Consider the following 18281-nt stretch of genomic DNA (forward strand, 5'->3'; position numbering starts at 1 on the left):
GTGCTTAAGGCTTTCTCCCTTCTTGGCTTGCAGATGCCCAGCTGATAGGTGTGTCCTTGAAAAGTTGCTCCTGGGCTCTCTGTTTTTGGAGAATCATGCTGCAACCTTCATGCTGGCTCTGCACAGAGCAAAGAGACAGCTGGAAGACACCAGCTATTACAGTGTCCACAACCACCAAGACATGGCTCAGCACGGGGACCATCACCAGAAAGCATAGTACCAAGTTCCTGGCTAGGAAAACAGCCGTGCTTTACAATGGATGGTCTCTTCTCTCCACTCTTCCTGAGTGCAGAATTCAGCCCACATAGGAAAGCAGAGAAATAAGAGAAAATACATCCTGCCCCTTAAGAACAAGGACAGCAAAGAACCATGGTGACATTTAGCAAACAACCCTCATTAAAAAGGGCAGACCCATTTCCTGCCATGTTTCATCGTGAGAAATCCTTCTCTAAACTAATCCAGAGGGATGAACTGGCTCGTTTCAGAAAAACAAAATGACAGTTCTGCATCCTGTAGGTTCTCTTTTTTAACACACGTTCACACTGCCTCTGGAAGTTCAGGGAGCTAGATGGGTCCTAATGCCCCGTTGTTCGCACCATGAACTGAACTCCTCTCCATGACTGAGGGAGCCCAGAATTTGCATACTGTTGAGGACCAGTCATCTCAGTGCTATTTGTCAGTCCATGATGTCAGTGGAGCGCTACACAGCACACAGATGTGGGCCTGGTCCTCCACAAAGGAATAAATTCCATCTCACTTCATGACTTGAAAGCCTCTCACAAAAAGCAGGAGAGGGAGGAAGGAGGGTGCTTCCAGCATGCAAGAGGCAAGTCTCCAGAGTGCTCACACAAAGTATCCCATAACCCCACATATCCCACGCGAGGTGGTCCACCTGAGCGTGTTATCCCCAAAGCACAAGGTCACTTGATGGGCAGGGCTCCCAGCTAAGAGCAGCCCTGCACAAAATGGTCTCCCTGCTCCACAGTGCAGACACCAGGAAGGAGGAATATCTGAGGATCAGGAAAGGTGAGGGGAGTGGAGCTGTTTGGGTTGGGGCAGATCAGTCAATCACAATCATTTGCAGCTGTCAGATGAAATGATCAGCCCATGCATCACATGTGCTAGCCAGGTCAGTCAATTCACTTATGGGATGTACATAGACATGATAACAAGAAAAAGTAAAATATGAGCTGAACAGGAAGAAACCTAGTGCAACAGGAATCTCAAATTTCCTTTAGAGCTGTCTCAGTCCTTAGGGCAGCCTGGGCTCTAGAATGACACAGCACCTGCTCTTTCTGATCCCCATCTTACCACCCCCCACATCACTTGCACAAACAGCAGAACAAGATTTGGTCACAAACATCTAAGACACAAACACACAACAGTACAACACTGCTTGTGTGTCATTCCCTACACAGCTTTCTAACAGGGTAACGATTTTATAGAGACTGAGTATCAGTCCATAGGAATTTCTAAAAAGAGCTTGAAAGTGTTGATACTCTTCATAAAGGAGAACATGCAACAGGGACACAGATTCCATTGTTAGATTATCCTCTATGTCAGTAGCCCTGATGCTGCTATCACAGAATTATTGCATTATGTAAGTGAACGGTATGTCCTGTTATTTTAGGTAATCTTGAAATTTAGTTTACAGTGTAGTTCATGACAGTATTTCATTCTCCTGAACTTAAAAATACATTTTGTTGCATAAATACATTTCTGAAAATAAAACAAGCTGCTTGTGACACCCAGGCATCACAGACTTCAGTTTCCATTAACTGCATGAAGACATGTAACATTGTGCAAAACCACAACATCATAAATACATGCACGGATGACTAAAAAAACAGAGCTTACACCATCCAAAGTGTCCACAGCTCTGCCCACCTACATGTGCAATCATGTGAACAGATCCAAATGCATGTAATGTGCACAGCTGCATCCAGATCAGTCCAGTGACATCCACATATAATCCCCATGTTTGACTCTTATTGTGGTGTCCTGAGAAGGCCATGTGGGAAAGTCAGCACTAAGATTAGTGCAGACCCCTTTGCACCGTGTAGGCCTGTGCTTTGGCACTCAGCCTCTTATCTTAAGTTCAAGACCAAATTTTGCTCTTGGTAGCACTGAGAAAATCTCCCCAAAGCCAGTAGATAATTCTGAAGGCATCTAATATATCTACAAATGATCCAGAAGAGTCAGAATTTGCATTATCCTTTTGATGGGTTTCTAACGGGATGAAGTATCTGAGCCAGGCTAATGACTCTGTGATGCTGGTAGACAAACACCATCCTCTGTCTCCCCAAGAGGGTCTGCACCTCAATTTTTTAGCAGATTCAGCTCAGTACATTGACAGAAAATTATCTGACTTCCCCCTTCTTTTTGCTGTGTTTTCTGCTGGGGAGCTGAGTTGAAATCACTCACTGATGAGATCTAACATCAAGTCAAAGAAAGGAGAGTGGCATTAAAAAAAAGGAAGGAAAAAGAAAAGAGAAAAGCAAGCCCCATTTTGGAGCCAGCTATCTTCATCTTAGGGAAATCACAGCCTCACTATGGGGCAAAAGCTCAGCTTTTACTTCAGAGTATGATGTAGGCAGGAGTGCAGCCACCCACCTGCAGTACCTCACTGTAGCCACTGCACCCAAGTACCATCATACAGCCTGTTCTGGACAGGAGCAGGACACTGTTTTGCCAGCTGCCCTTGAGTTCATGGTAAGAGGTTCTCAGTAACAAGAGCCAAGGCTGTAAACCATCATTCTTTGTTTAGGCAGATGGACAGGAAGGTAAGACTTGGCAGCACTAGTCCCTGGCCACACTGCTGTATCTTAGCACCAGGGAAACTGCACACCATCGCTGTGAGCTTGCAACTTGCTGCCAAAGCAGGTGTGATACCCTCAGTCAAAACTGCAAAAAACTTTGAGTTGTCCTCTTTCGCCTAAAATAAAGAGTTATGATACCAGTATTAGACAAAACCACCAGAGCAGTTCAAACCCACCAAGACTCCCTCCCAGACAGTTAATTACCTTTCACAGCCTTAATACAAATGGTAATTAGATAAACGGGGTTCACTTAATTCCTTTAACTGTTCACAAATAAAGACTGAATAATAGGTTGTATTAAATGCCCTTCAAAACTAGTAATCTTATTTTTGTAGTATATTACTTGAGTATTATATTTTGTCCATATGTGTTTAACTTCTTCAGCAAGTAGTCTGTGTGGGACTGCCTCACCAGAACTTACCAGGCAACCTGTCATCAGCAGTGCTGGAGTTACTACAGACATCACAAAGCAGAACAAAACTATTCCTATAATCACAGAATCAGAGTATGGGTAAGGTTGGAAGGAACCACAGTGTGTTACCTGTTTCAAGCTCCCTGTTCAAGCAGGGTCATACTAAAGCACACAACACAGGATTGTTTTGCACATAATTTTCAAGTATCTCCAGAGAGGGTGAGTCTTCTCGGGGCAATCTGTTCCAGTGTGTGATTAGAGAGATGCCCCAGTGCCTTAATCATCTTTGTTGCCCTCCCCTGGACCTACTCCAGAGCTTCATGTCTCTTTTGTATTAAGGAGCCCAGAACTGGACACAGCATTCCAGGTGAGGCTTCACCAGGGCTGAGTAGAGGGGCAGGATCACCTGCCTCAACCTGCTGGCAGTGCTCTTCATAATACAGCCTAGGATACCACTGGCCTTCTTGGCCACCAGGGCACTGCTGGCTCATGGAGAGCTTGTTGTCCACCTGGTTCCTTCTCCACAGAGCTGCTTCCCAGCAGGTCACCCCAGGCTGTGCTGGTGCCTGGGGTTGTTCCTCCCCAGGTGCAGGATCCTGCATTTGCCTTTGCTGAATTTCAGAGGGTTCCTCTGTGCCCATCTCTCCAGGCTGTCAAGGTCCTTCTGAAGGACCTGGGGTACATGGAGTATCAGCCACTGGGGTATCAGCCACTCCTCCCAGCTTTGTGTTGTCAGTGAAATTGCTGAGGAGGCCTCTGCCCCTTCATCCAAGTCATTGATGGATAAGTTAAACAAGACTGGGCCCACTATTGGACCATGGGAGACACCACTAGGAACAGGCCTCCTGAGCCTGTGCCACTGTGCCACAGATCTGGGATCTGCTGTTCAGCCAGTTCTCAATCAACCTCCCCATCCTCCCATTCATTCACTCTTTCTGAGTTTGCCTGTGAGAGACAGGGTCAAAAGCCTCACTGAAGTTGAGGTAGACAAGATTGCTGCGCTCCCCTCATCCATTCACATAGTTGTTTAATTGTAAAAGGCAAATCAGGTTCGTCAAGCATGATTTGCTTTTAGTGAATCCATGCTGACTATCCTGATCACCTTTTTCTGTGGATAGAAGTGGCCTCCAGAATGAGGCATTTCCTCACCTTTCCAGGGATTGGGGTGTGGTTAATCAGCCAGTAATTTCCTGGGCTCTCTTTTTTCCTTTTGAGCACTGGGGTGACATTTGCTTTCTTTGATCTGCAGGCACCTCTCCATGACCTTTCAAAGGTGATCATGAGTAGCCTCAGCTGTGGGGTCCACCACATTTCTAAGCACTTGTGGATGCATCCCGTTAGGGTCCATGGACTTCTGGATGTCTTCAACATTTCTCCCTCCTTGACCTCCCTTCTAACATTCCTTTACTCTGGCTTCCTGGGACAGAGATCCCTGAGCGCTGGTGTTGCCAGTGAAGACCATTGCAAAGGCAGTGCTCAGTAATGCTGCCTTCTCTACGTCCTCTGTTACCAGGGCCCCTCCTTCATTTAGTAATAGGCCCATATTATCCTTTCTTTTCCTTTTGTTATTGAGGTATTTGCAGACATCCTTCTTGTTGTCCTTGGTGTCCTTGACCAGATTTAATTAAAGTTGGGCCCTGGCCTCCCTCATGGTAATACTGAGGCTATCACAATAAGTACACACACTCCAGTGCTAATCCCCTAACCAGACAAGCAAAGGTTGCTCATGTGCCCTGCTAAAGTCAAGGTACAAGAGATGTGGCCTCACTGCTGCTGGACATCAGCACAAATCATCCTAATACTGTGGTAATCAACAATTTAGGCAGCATGTAGAGTTAAAAAGTAATGGGAAATGCTTCTTTTGACCTCTCAGCTCAAAACCCAGAAGTGCCAGTCTTCTTTGTGTTGAGGCTGAATTAAAGCACTGATGTGAAGCAACACTTCAAAGAGCTGCTTGCAGCACAGCACGTGCCCAGCCAGGGACCAGCCTCCTCAGAGTAAAGGGGTGGGCTGGGCAGGGGAGGAGAGGTGGGAAACAGAGATCTGCTGCCCCACAAAGGCCAGCTGATACCCATCTCCTCACTGCAGAACAGGAAAGGAAATACAGGGAACTATGTCAGATACTGCAATAGCTGTCACTGGGAAGTGTTGAGATGAGTACTGGAGGGGAGAAACAGAATCCAGACTTCCCTAGAGGTCAACTCTATGGTCGAGCTCTCCTCACCTGGTACTTTGAGAAAGATCTTTGGCACCGAATGCTCACACTCCAGCACATACTAAGCTCCATGAGTCCTCAGAGGAAACCTGTTAAGAAATCCCAGAACAACACCTGTCTTGCAAAACTATTTGTCACTGTATCACACTAAAAGCACTGTTGTGAAAAGGCAAGGCAGTACAAAGAGCAATCAGATGTCTGGCCTCATCTGGAAACTGGGCAACTGTCTTTCTGGCTTCACTTGAAATCTGTGTTTCTGTCTCCTTCACTGACAAGTCAGATATGCCATGGCACTGCAAGTCACATACATGCCTTGCCATCACTTCAGCAGAGTCATAATTTGGCCTCAAGACCCAAAGCCAAGTTACAAAAGGAGGGCTCTATAATATGAACAACTGCTTGTGCCCACTAATCCAGTACCTACCCTGAGACACAGCGGATGGCAAATGGAAGACTGTAGAATTGGTGGCAACACTAACATGGAGTGTCAGACACAGGAAACCAGACTTTTTACCAGCCTTGCTACATGTGGAAAAAAGAGATCACAGCCAGGTTGTGTCACCTGCATAAAGCTTCCCGGGAGGACAGATATTTATTATAGTGGAAATCTCTACCTTTAGACTTTTCAGTGCCACATCTGCTACCTATTTCATCCCCAAAACATACCTTCAGTAAGGCTTAAGTGAGGTGCAGACACTCTGCCACCTCCCTCTCACACAGGAATATTTCATCCTAGGAACACAGAAAAAAAAAAGGTTATAGGTACTAGGTGGCTTACTTCTATTTCTATTTGTTACCTTTCTTTCAGCTCTTCTTTGGAATTAGTGATTATTAAAGTCATTGCACAGTTGCAGATCTAAAGAATTTGAAGGATACACAGGAATGTGAAGAAATACTGACAAAAAAGCATAAAGAAACACAACAATTAAAAACTGCAAAACAAGAAAGCCTCTCCAAAGGCTGTTTGGTCCAATACCCAGCAGAAGTCAGCCAAGGTTGTCTTTTTCATTGACTTCAGTAGGCACTCAATTACCTCAGCAGACTTGTCTAAAGCCTCACCACAGCACTAGCTGTGCTTGGGGAAGTTCCTTAGGGAGCTTAAACTTCTCTTTACTCGAAAAGTACTGTTCCTAATTTTAAGTGTCAAGAATTATAACTGTTCACTGAAATAGTGAGTTTGTTGGTGCTTTTCCCATACTTGTAGTGAACAACTACACTACAAAGTAGTGTAGCAGAACAGCAGAACTTGTTATTTCAAGGCTTTAAGGTCCAAATTTTGCCTTCAGATTCACATGTATATTTTCCATCATCTGCAATGGAAACCGATGACATGTACCTAAATTAAATTTATACTCCAGCACTTAAACTTATCCAGCTTTTTACCTCTTTGTAGAATTTCTTTAAAAATTTCTGTAGCAATATCATTACATTCTCTATTGTTTTGTGGATTTCAAATGATGGCTTAAGATACAGTTGATGCTATTTTTCTGTACAGCTGGGATAAGATAGCAGATTCTTCTGTACAGTTGGTTTTCCAGAATACTGAAAGAGTGCTCTATGTCAATAGATTTTACATTACATACACATACTGATAAAATACTAACAACCTATGCTTAAAGAGGTAAAATCATGTGTGACAATGGTTTTGCCATTATACTTTTGCATACTGTTGAAAACAATACTTTTTAGCCTAAACACCAGCAACATTTTGATCCCAAAAAATCAACATACGCAAAAGTTAAAAATGGCATTTAGGTGACTTCAGGATTTTTGTTGTGTAAATGAGCCTCAGGAAACATAATAAAAACAGACCAAAAAATGCTGTAAATTATTTTCTGAACTTACATTTATGTATTTCCTATTTCTTGATCTTGCTGATCAAGAATAAGCTAGCAGGTAAGAAGCAGCGGCCAATGTTAAGTTTGTCTCCTCCACTGTGGGAGGTCATGTTACAATACTAAGTTGAAAAAATGCTTTAGAACAGAATTGTTATGTAAGCCTCCCTGGGGATTTACTCTCATTAATATGTGCATGTTAAAAATGGTGTTTTCAGTCTATCTTGTGTTTCCTGAGAACCATTTTTATCCTTTTAAAATCTGCATTTGTATTATAACCCACAAGTACCTTTCATTTTTGCATTAACATTATAAATACTGTTAGTAATACTAAACTATTTCTGTTGACTTATTTGTAGAAAGAAAAATATATTATATGTTTATATATTCTTATAAAGTGAATTAACACTGGAGAGGGGGCTGAGGGGGAATAGTGTACAATCACAGCTGATGTGTATTATTGACCACAAATTCAATGCTTGAAACAAAAAGGAAAAGAAAAAAAAGTGTTCACTGTTCTTTCAAGCCGTGTCAGATGACGAGTCATAGGATGCTGACACTATAAAGTTGCCAGTATTGGAGTGGCTTGCCATGGACTGGGCAGCCTGCTGGCCCAAGTTATTGCAGATCAGCACCAGCTGGTTGCTCTGAGCTTCTGAGAGGGTGCTGCAGCTCTGGTAGACACTGAAGTTGGTCTTGCGGCCAGGGATGTTCCCTTTCTCACACATTGTCTTCACCATCTTGGCAAGCTTGTTTTTCCCCAGGGCTTGGCAATTGTACCAGTGAAGTGCAGCCAAGTTGACAACAGGCTTGATGGACAGGTAAAAAGGCGCATCCTCATAGCGCATGGCTGGAGGGCGCCGCTGGGCGTACTCCTTGTAGTCCTGCACGGGGCAGGTCTGTGGGGAGTGCTGTGTGGCATACACCCGCGAGTCTGTCCCTCCTCTCTTGCTCTTGGTACTCACATCCCCATTGTCTGGCCCCATCCACTCCAGGTACTCCAACCCAGTCTCTGTCACCCGCAGCCGGATATCTCCCCACTTGAGGGTGGACCCATGGAAACCCGTACAGTGTCCAAACGCCTTAGTGTTGTTCAGCCATACTAGGTTCAGAAGCCCTTCAGGATTGTACCTGCTCAATAAGCCTCTTTTGCGCAGGATAAGCTCATCAGCAAAGGTGAGCTTCATGGATTTGTGTGGCTTGTTTCCTTTGCCTTTACACCTCAGCTCTATTTGCTTTTGCTTTAGAGCTTCCTGGGACCTCTTGAATTCCTTATCCCTTGTAATACTGTATCCATACCTGTGCTCTTTGAGATACCGCTCCAGTCCACACTGATAGTTGGCCAGACTGTTTGGCTCATATTCAGACCCATCCTTTTGTCTGGCATCCACAAAGAAGGATGCAAGATACGCATCAAGCTCTATGCAGGGGATGACATAGATCTCACGGGTCTCAGATGGGTACTTGGAAATGAGGAATTCTCGGAAATTGCGGAGAGCCGTCTGAGTGCTGCGAATGGTCTTCTCATTCTGCTCCCTGCTGAGCTCGGCTGCTTTCTCATCCTGGTCTGTAAGAGGAAGAATGGGACAGAAAAGAGAAAGTAGAAGAAGTGAGTTTATGTGATGCACTTTTTCCAAAAGCAAATTTCCTCAAAAAGGAAAGAACATAAAATTAAGTTCACAAAGAGCACTGGTAAACATCTTTACATACCTGTCATTCACTGAAAATCCAACTTCAGTTTAACAAATGACATACTATATGATACAAAACAAAGTGAGCTCCTCATGACACTGGGACACAGTTTTGTACATGGAGATTTGTGGAAAGCATTGAGATTAAAGGCAACAGGCTTTTCACAACAAAGACAAAGTGGAAAGATTTTCTGTGGAACCCAATGTTGTGTGCAAGGCCCAAACTCAGGAATAAGCCCACTCGAAATAGTTTCATTTGTGCAACCAGAGGTTGTACTGGTACTCACATCCCCATTGTCTGGCCTACAGACAATGTTTTCTTTAATCAGATATATTTTTAAAGAGTGAAATAAATATAGTCAGAATGTACAGTACAAAATAAGGCAGCATATCCTATGGAAATGATAGGTAAAATTGCTACAGAGCAATGTACAATTTACAAATGTACAAGAATAAAGAAAATATAGTCAGTATGTTCATATCAGAAAACATGGTAAAAATCCATTATTATACAGCCTCTCTATGTCATAAAATTGCACCTTGATAGAACAAGTACAGTTGTATTTTCATTTTGCATAAAAATCAAATTCTAGAAACAATTTTATATTTAACAGGCTATCCTCATAGATCCTTACAATCAATATCATCAAAACACAGTATTCAGATGCTACCACTATGGTAACTGTTACTGACAGCTGATTTTCTGGCTGATCGTAAGAGAAGCATAACAAGAAAAAGCCTTATACACCATGTGTTTTAAGGACTGTTTTCTTGGCATGTGCAAACTATCTGTTTGAACAAGAATGCAGCTTAAAGCACACAGATGGAACTGTCATTCTAAATATAATTAATCTTAATGGCTTTAGAAAGTTAAAATCAAATGCAAAGAATGAAAAATTCAATTATTTAAATATTTTCTGGAATTGTATGTTGAACACTTTTTGTCTCTCTTCCACTTAACAAGCAAAAGAGGGGGGAAAATCCCAAGTTCTTTTCTATTTGGTCTCATTGCAAAACCCATACATTCTGGCATCCTTGTAGCAGTGCCATGGCAAACTTCACCATGTGTCTCCCACCCGAGATACATACACAAAGTGGTATGAGACTAGGTGAAGTTCCTTTTCCTCTCTGCCTATCAGGTCAATAGATAGGCTGTGTAGCACACCCATGGCTTTGCATCAGAGTTCAGATACTTGCTCCTTTCTTCCCTGCAAGCCAATTAATAGAGGAGAAGGCAGCAGGGAATAGAAGGCAGTCTGTCCTTGTCTATCCCACCTGCAGTGTTCCAAGTGGTGCCAAAATACTGATGCAGAGCTGGGCAGCTTCTCCTTCCACCAATCTACAAGAGTGCCTCTCAAGAAAGCTCATCCCACCACCTCCCATACCACACCTGCGGACAGAGGCAGGGAATGACTTGGTCCAGGACTTCCAGGACTTGGTCCAGGACAGAAGTAGGACTGAGTTTATAACCCTCAGGAGCTGGTCCTGTGTCTTCAGAGAGGCATCTGGCATCCACACCACTCACTCAGGTTTCTCAAATCCTCTGCAATGCACAGAGAAGTGGGCATCTGCAACTGGGCCTTTGGGGGCTTCTTTAGGTAGGAAGAAATGCTGCCACAAACAATTGAGGTTTGCTTGAACTATGCTCCAGGGGAGCAAGAAAGGTCACCTGCCTGATTCAGAAGCTCTTTTTAATACTGATGTCAGTATCAAAGAGCTCCTCGAAGCCTGCAGTGAAACCTCATGTTCTAGGCAACGTACATAATAGATCCTTACAGTGTGGCTAGATGCAGGCTGGAAACAAAGAGACAGCCCTGTTCAAAGCTCCAAAACAAACATTTACTCTGGTATTTTGTTCTCTGCGCCCACCACCACTTGTTATAGAACTGTGTAAGTAATCATTGCTTTGACTGACAGCCCACATCCTAAGTTCTATTTCAATATAAACAGCACATATAATGGCTCAGTTGTATAAATGTCATCAATCACTCTTCTTAGAGGTAGCCTGTCACAACACAGCAGTGACACCCAGTCAGTCATTTATGTTACAGCATCTTTCCTTAATCTGCAAAGAAAATTACCCTATCTGCAGCTAACAGTTATAAAACCCAGGCAAAATTAAAGATTCCCCCAATTTACATTATGAAAACAGTACCCCAGAAACATTGCATTCCTGCACTGGTGTGTTGCGTGTTACTTCACAAGGCAGGTGGGAAATGTTAAAAAAGAATAGGTCAGGTTTTCTTGCAGCCACATCAGGAGAGTTACTTCCACATTGGCTGTGAATCCAGGTTGAAGTAGTAGTAATGGATTATTCTCTTCCTACAAGACCACTCAAATAGGTGGGGTATCATGTAGCATGCAGGGAGTTTCCCATGTAAGAGTTCCTAGATGTTTGTCTCACTTTGCTGATCTTGCTGAATAGAGATCAAAGCTCTTTTTAATGTTCTGTGGAGCTGGTGGAAACTCATGGAAACACTGGTGGGGATCTGCATTAGTTCCTTGACCACTGCAAACATAAATCTAGTTGCTCTTGAACCTCCACTTCTCAGTGTATCATCAACTCTTCAGCGTGCATGGGTTCCAAAACTGAGTAAAAGCACAGAAAAAAAAGCCACCAAATGCTCCTAGAGAACACCTCTATATCAGAACATTCCCAAGCTGCAGACTGATGTGGGATAGAAGAATGAGGTGTTACATATGCTTTCACCTTTCTGATAGTCTTCTGTATGTCTCTGCTGTTAGGCTTGAGGAATACAAATACTCTCGTGTTACAGTCTAATTTCTCTCAGCTGGTTGGTCAGAACCAATCAACCAAAAATTATTGTCATCATTGATCTATGAAGCCAAGTTATCCTTAGTGTCTTTTCCTTGTCATAATGCACTATTTGGAGCTAGTAGTGCTGTTACCCCTGTTTTACAGATTATAAGCAGAAGCATAAAAAATGAATTGGAGATACATTTCCAGAGGTCCTTCTCCCTCAGCTGTATCATTGCACAAAGGACCTGGTTTAGCTCTTGTGTTTCTTATCATATCCCACACCACAGTTTCATTTCCAAGAAAACCAGAGTGTGGCAGAAAAAGACAGTAAAACCTACCTTAGTGGGGGTTCCAGGGTAAACTCCCAACTATGAGTTTGAAAAAGTGACAAGTACTTAAGATGTTCTAGCTCAAATGAAGTGAAAGAGACAAAGTGACGAGGCAGAGATTAAACAGACAACCTAGTGGGAGCAGATGTCCCAGCCTAGCCCACAACCATCAGATGATCTCTCCCACAGAGGAGCAGCTGTTTTCTGATCTTTTCATAATCTGATCTTAACACAGCCAAGACTTAATATTATCAACAGAGTTATCAAACTCAGGCTTGTTTTAATTTCAGTTCACACACATACACACACTTGGACTCCCTGAAAAGGACATAACCTCTGTAATTACATATGGCAGGAGGAAAGGCATTTGCTTTCATGACAGACAGATACAGATGGTTAATGTTCAGAAGGCATTTGTACATCAGAGTGGGAGTCACAAACCTGAGTTATTATTGCAAAAGGTCTTAAACTCTGCATATGGTAAGCAGTGAGATGTCACAGATGTACATTAGAAGTAAGGTGGGTTTTCTTCGTGGTAATCACGTCACCAACTGAAGTCTTCTCCGTCAAATTTTTGTCCTGCCCAGGAAAATGCCTCTGCAGCAGGCCTGCTTCCACCAATATGCTTTCATTCAAGTGAAAAAGCATAGTTAGACTCACACAAAGCACCCTCACACAAAGCTAAGTACCCTCTCTCCACTCCCCAGCACCCTGTAGGTTGGCTCTTGCCCCTGTTTTGCAGTTACTGAAAAGTAGCGATATTTAACCTTTGGGCCACGGCAATATGCAGCCTATTAAAACTGTTCAGGTAAAGCACAGCCTGCTCCTACCTTTTTCTCCTGTCCCCTCCTGTTTCAAGAAGGTATCTATAGGCAAACAAAACTCTCAAATCTACAGTCTCAGTGAGCAGAGGTCATGCTGTTTTGCAAGGGAGTTATGGCGAAGTCACAATGCAGAACAGCTGCAAGAGCCTCTGACAAATGTGCCTCCCCGGACGCCCTGCTATTGCCTCCCTGTCAGCTGAATACCACTGTCACACAGCATCCCAGAATATTAGTACTTGTTCTGCATGCCAGACTTAAAAGCTGACAACTGGTTTTCACCATATCACAAGAATAAACCAGTGAATACCATTCTCATGTCATGCTGCCAAAAATGAGGGTGAGGATAAGAGCAGAAGGTGTCCACAGCAGAAGTGCCTCTAAACATTTGCAGAAACATCTTGAGATTAAGTAGAAGAAATTGCTTCTGTATTTTTTCTCGAATTTCTGCCATACCCCTCTGATGTTACTAAATTATGTTTAAAAGTTAAAGTTCCCTGTTCCCACTATATAAACTCTGTTTTAACATTTAAATTGTTAAACTCTAGTTTACCATTTTCAGAAAAGGCTTTCATTAGCATGTAAAATCTGTAGTATTAGAGAATTAATTAATATCCACTTATGAAAGACACTCCGTTTTTTGGCAAAATATTATACTTCTATTCAGTTAACCTCCTCCAATGAAATTATCTGCAAAATGTTTTACAATTCTAAAATTATAAAGCTTTAGATTATATCAAAGGAAAAAGGACATAGACTGCAAACAAACGCGTATGGGAATATTTATTCATTGGTATCTCCATGAAGTAAAGTCACTAAAATAGACTTTAGTCACCTGTACATTTTTTGCAAGGTATAGAATGGCCTGATACTGAATGCTCATTCAAGACACTGGAACTGATTTCTGATTTGTGCTCTTTCACTACTTTCTTACAAAAGCTTCAAAAGATTTGAGATGCAGTTTGACTGCTGGCAAAGCCAACAATAAAATACAGATTGATATTAATGGGAGTTCTGCACAATCCTTAGATTTCAAAAAATATGTTCTCCTATGACTGACTGTGTCACCAGGTTGCTCTTTTTGTTTTGTTTTGTTTTGTTTTGTTGGGGTTTTTATGTTTTGTTGGGGTTTTTTTGTTTGTTTGTTTTTGTTTGTTTGTTTGTTTTTGCAGTGGCTAGAGCAATTGATAATGACAGCAAAACAGCAGCATCCTGGGAACAAGGGCTCCCAATTTTTAAGAGGCCACCTTCCTTCTACACCTGATACATGTGATATCTGAGCCATTCCAGCACAAAGGTTCTAAAAATACATTTTCTAAATAAAAAATGTTCCTATTGGTTCACTTCATTTAGTTGTCTGGTTTTGGTATCATCATGGATGTGGAAAAGAGAAGTGCTGCATTCCAGTTTTACCTTGCATTTCCCCTCTTCCACCGAACAATTTCAGTGGCATTTCTCTGGTATGAGGCCATACAGTTTCCTTTCTCCTTTTGAAGCTGTTCTGAGATGCACTGGCATGAACTGCTGCAATGTAAAATGGGATGTATTTCCTCTGTACCACAGTGGGATATTTACCCAGATTCAACCTCCATTTGACAGGAAGAAGTACACCAACTCCAGCTCTCCCAGGATTGCCCAACACTGCAACAAGGCACAACAGGGTGCTACAGCGTGGACACAACATGGAAAACAGTAGAAACAGAAAATATTTTGAAAAACTCATATATCTGGTATTTAGGTAATGTACAGGCATAACATAGTCAGCCGGCAGCTGTAGTGGAATCTGCTATTTTATCTGTTCCATTTCAAGTCAGTCACCTGGCCTGTAACTAACCCTGCAACCATCTCCAGGTTTACCTGCCATGCCTCATCCCACTCTTATTTCCATAGCTACTACCTTTACAGGAGGCATATAGAAATAAATTATTTGGACCTTTATAAAATTGATATTCAGGGACTCAAGTCTTCATAGAGGTGAAGAATGTAAAAGCCACACTTAGAGTCTTCAACACTACAAACCCAAAGCCATTAGAAAACTTTAAAAAAATGTGAAACTCCATCCTTTCAAAATAAGTGACTAAACTTCCTTCAACAATGTTCAGTTCTAAGATGTAACTTCTATTCTTTCAGAGCTCAGGTTAAACAAATCATGTAGTTTGGTGAAATTGGAGTGTTGCTGGAGTTGGTAAGTGGGAAAACATTACCTATAATGTGAAGCTAATGTCAGCTGCATGCTGAGCATGCATCTTTGTATTCAGCCATATAATATTCTAATAATTTCCAAATAGTTAATGGTTAACACCATTAGAAAAGTCCAGATGCTGGTTTCAGTTTAAAGCTAAAGAAAAGAGACACCTTTTGACAATTATTTTCTTCAGACTAAATATTTAATTCTGGAAAACAGATTTTTTTTTTCAAACCTAGGACTTCCTAGCAACATAAAGAGAAGTTGTCCTTCCAAAGTGTGTTAGTTACTTAATGCTTTATAGCAGAAGCAATTAAAGGGATGCTGGTAATGCTCTACACCACCCTGAAAGATGGGTGATGCACAGCAGAAGGGATGTACCCGTCTTCAAAGAGGACCTGGCTCAGCACCACTCTGGGAAGTGTTGCATACATACACTCAGCAGAGTATCAGTTTTTCTTCCAAGTAAGTTTCCAATTCCACAAAGCATATTTTAAGTGTGTTCTGGATTGGTGTCCCTGTAAGTATCTGCTTATGTAGAAATCAACTGGACTACGTCATTACCTGTACAGAAGGTGGAACTGAATAATATTTATATGTATACAGTGACTTGATTCAAAAGCTGAAAAAAGAAAAGAAAACAAGAAGAGTTTATTATAAAATTATTTTACTCTCCTCATTTTATTATTATAAAATGAGGAGAGTAAAACTGTAAAGATCTGAGGCACAGTTCCTTTATTGAATTAAGTTTATAGTTTGAAAATTATACCATTGTCATGGCAAAAAAATCCATTTTTGACATAACAAAACCAAAAGTCTACATTTTTGTAAAGTTTTCCATCTTTCCATGCTTCTACAGAAAAAGCCAGATTTATAGATGTGTAAGCAGATCTCAAGCAGTGATTGCTCAGACAGAAATTTAACTACGGGGCTGGTTTGCACAAAATCACGGATATAAATTTATATAGCATTTTGGAATATTTGGCACACTGGAATTTTGTGCCTCTCTGCTGTTGAAAGCCCAGTGGGAGAAGAATGAGAAATAGGGCCCTTTCAGTTCAGTCTTCTCTATGAAGAATTTTAATGTAAAAGATGCAATACATGCCACCTCATATCACCAGAGGCTTAGCATGTTCTCAGCTACAGGGTACCACCAGTTTTAATGTCATCACATTTAAGAAAAACCTTTAATAAGCATAGCTGAGAAAGCAATGCAAGAGGTCTGGAAGGGATGAGCCAGGGCTATGAAATTTGCCTGCTTTTGGTTCACTCTAGACAGCAGCTGAGAAGCAGAGCTGGGAAATATGGGAGAGAAATAAAGGTGAGGGGAAGAGAAGAGAGAGTAAGAACAAAGGATATAAAAAAAACATAACACCAATGAGAGATGAAAACCAGATGAGAATCCTCATCATCTGAAATCTAATTTATATAAGTGTTTCAAAATAAGTCAGTCTAACTGGGGCAGCAAGCAGAGAAACAAAGAAAAAGAGAATGTAATAAATATTTTATTACATTAATCATAATAAGCTGCACTTTAAGTCTTGGCCAAAGCATATTCGTAAATCAAGCTGAGAATGTGAGCAGTTTCAGACTTAAGAGCATGAGGCCCACATGACTGTAATTAACATAATAAATCATACTGTGAAAGTCTCTACACAGGCTGACAGCACTTGGTTGATAGATTGCTTATTAAAGACTGCAGACATTTTCCCTCTATTTTATTGAAGTGCCACTGGTAGTGAATAAAAACGTACCCCTTTCTATTTTTGTCTGAACTATTTGCGAGTTTAGCCAGAGGAAGAGGAAATGTTCTGGCAGGTCATGCCATTTATTTCTGATAATACAGATTGAAGCACATGCACCCCAAAGAACTGCATTTCAATGTTTTTTCTCTTGCCATCTTTAACTTAGTAAAGTACTTCAGTTGCCTTGTTAGAGATCTTGATGTATCATTTCAGAAATTCTTTGTTGGTGATTTTGCCCAGCCAGACCAATTTGTTTTTACCTTTCACTGTATATTGTCCAGTAGCAAGCTACAGAGGGCATAAATTCTATGAAGAGCTCACAATTTATAAACCCTCATAAGGAATTTTCGTGCACACTTTGAACACACATATTTCTTTTGTCTTCACTGGCTCAGAAAGCAGTATTTGAGGAGCAGCTCTTCCCACAGTTCTCCAGAGAGAATGAAGTCTAACACTTCAAGTGAAACAGCTTCTAACATAGATTTTTATCCTGTTTTCTGTTTTGTACTGAGTTTTTTCTTCCTCACACTCTAGAAAAAATTACAACTGAGCTTTATTTTAACATTTACAAACACAACTCTCATCACATTAAAGGGATGGAAGTTTAAAATGCAAAGGTCCTACAAGATTGGGGCAGATTCAAAGCTGGGCAGAAGGCAGAGACATGAATACATCCCAGCTTTTGGAAGGAGGACAGCACTCAAGCATTAGATACTGTGATAGGCAGCTGCTCACACACCCTGGGTGACCAAAGACCATTTTATTCCAAACTAGCCATGGCATGCCCAGGCATTTGCCAAGACAAAGGCTCCCAGGAAGTGCAGGAGCAGCTGGAAATTTTGCACAGTGAGGAGACAAACCTGCAAGAGCAGCACATTCATCAATAGCCAGACTGTTGTTCATGACGCAACTAATTTCTTTCTGTCCTTGAATACATGTTTAAACCTAATTTATCATAGTTTGACTGAGTAAATATTTAGTCACATTTTGCAGCTCTATTTGAGTAAAGTCTCCTTAAGTAAAATGAGGAGTTTCAGATGTACACACTCAGGAGAGTATACACAAATTACATACCTCTCTGATGCTCAGAATTTTGTCATGATTTCTCTTCTGTATTTACACTGTCAAAAATTTCCTGCCAGGATTGTTATTTCCATAAAAATAATTTGTTCTTCTATATAGGATATGAACAACCAGTTCCCCTGCTACTGAATGAGTTCATACCAAAACTGACACAAAATAATTCAAGAGATGACACGGGGCATAGTTTAATGGATATAACTGTGGAGGTGTTATACGCATACATGGCTATTTTAATACACACCAGTACAATAAACAGTCTGATGTATTTAACAATTCTGTAAGTGAATGGTAATGGAAAGGGTTATTGTCAAATTGTAAGTTTTCTGAGGACTATCTTAAATTGGAGGGGAAGGAAATAGAGGCATAAAGCCAATTCTTTATACAG

The 18281-nt window shown here is 41.5% G+C and overlaps 1 protein-coding gene across 4 annotated transcripts in view; it reads right to left on the minus strand.

The window, feature by feature from the left end:
- Positions 1-18281, minus strand: part of KIAA1958 (KIAA1958 ortholog) — a 68780-nt gene that overhangs the window by 8680 nt on the left and 41819 nt on the right. For 3 of the 4 annotated variants that reach the window (XM_072922886.1, XM_072922887.1, XM_072922884.1), the window contains exon 3: positions 5456-8848. In XM_072922886.1, the coding sequence (XP_072778987.1) occupies positions 7803-8848 (1046 nt within the window). In that variant the 3' untranslated portion in view covers positions 5456-7802. The remainder of the gene's footprint in view (positions 1-5455; positions 8849-18281) is intronic. The other variant, XM_072922885.1, reaches the window with a different exon arrangement.

This window comes from Taeniopygia guttata, chromosome Z (genome assembly GCF_048771995.1).
Source record: "Taeniopygia guttata chromosome Z, bTaeGut7.mat, whole genome shotgun sequence".
Classification (NCBI taxonomy): domain Eukaryota; kingdom Metazoa; phylum Chordata; class Aves; order Passeriformes; family Estrildidae; genus Taeniopygia; species Taeniopygia guttata.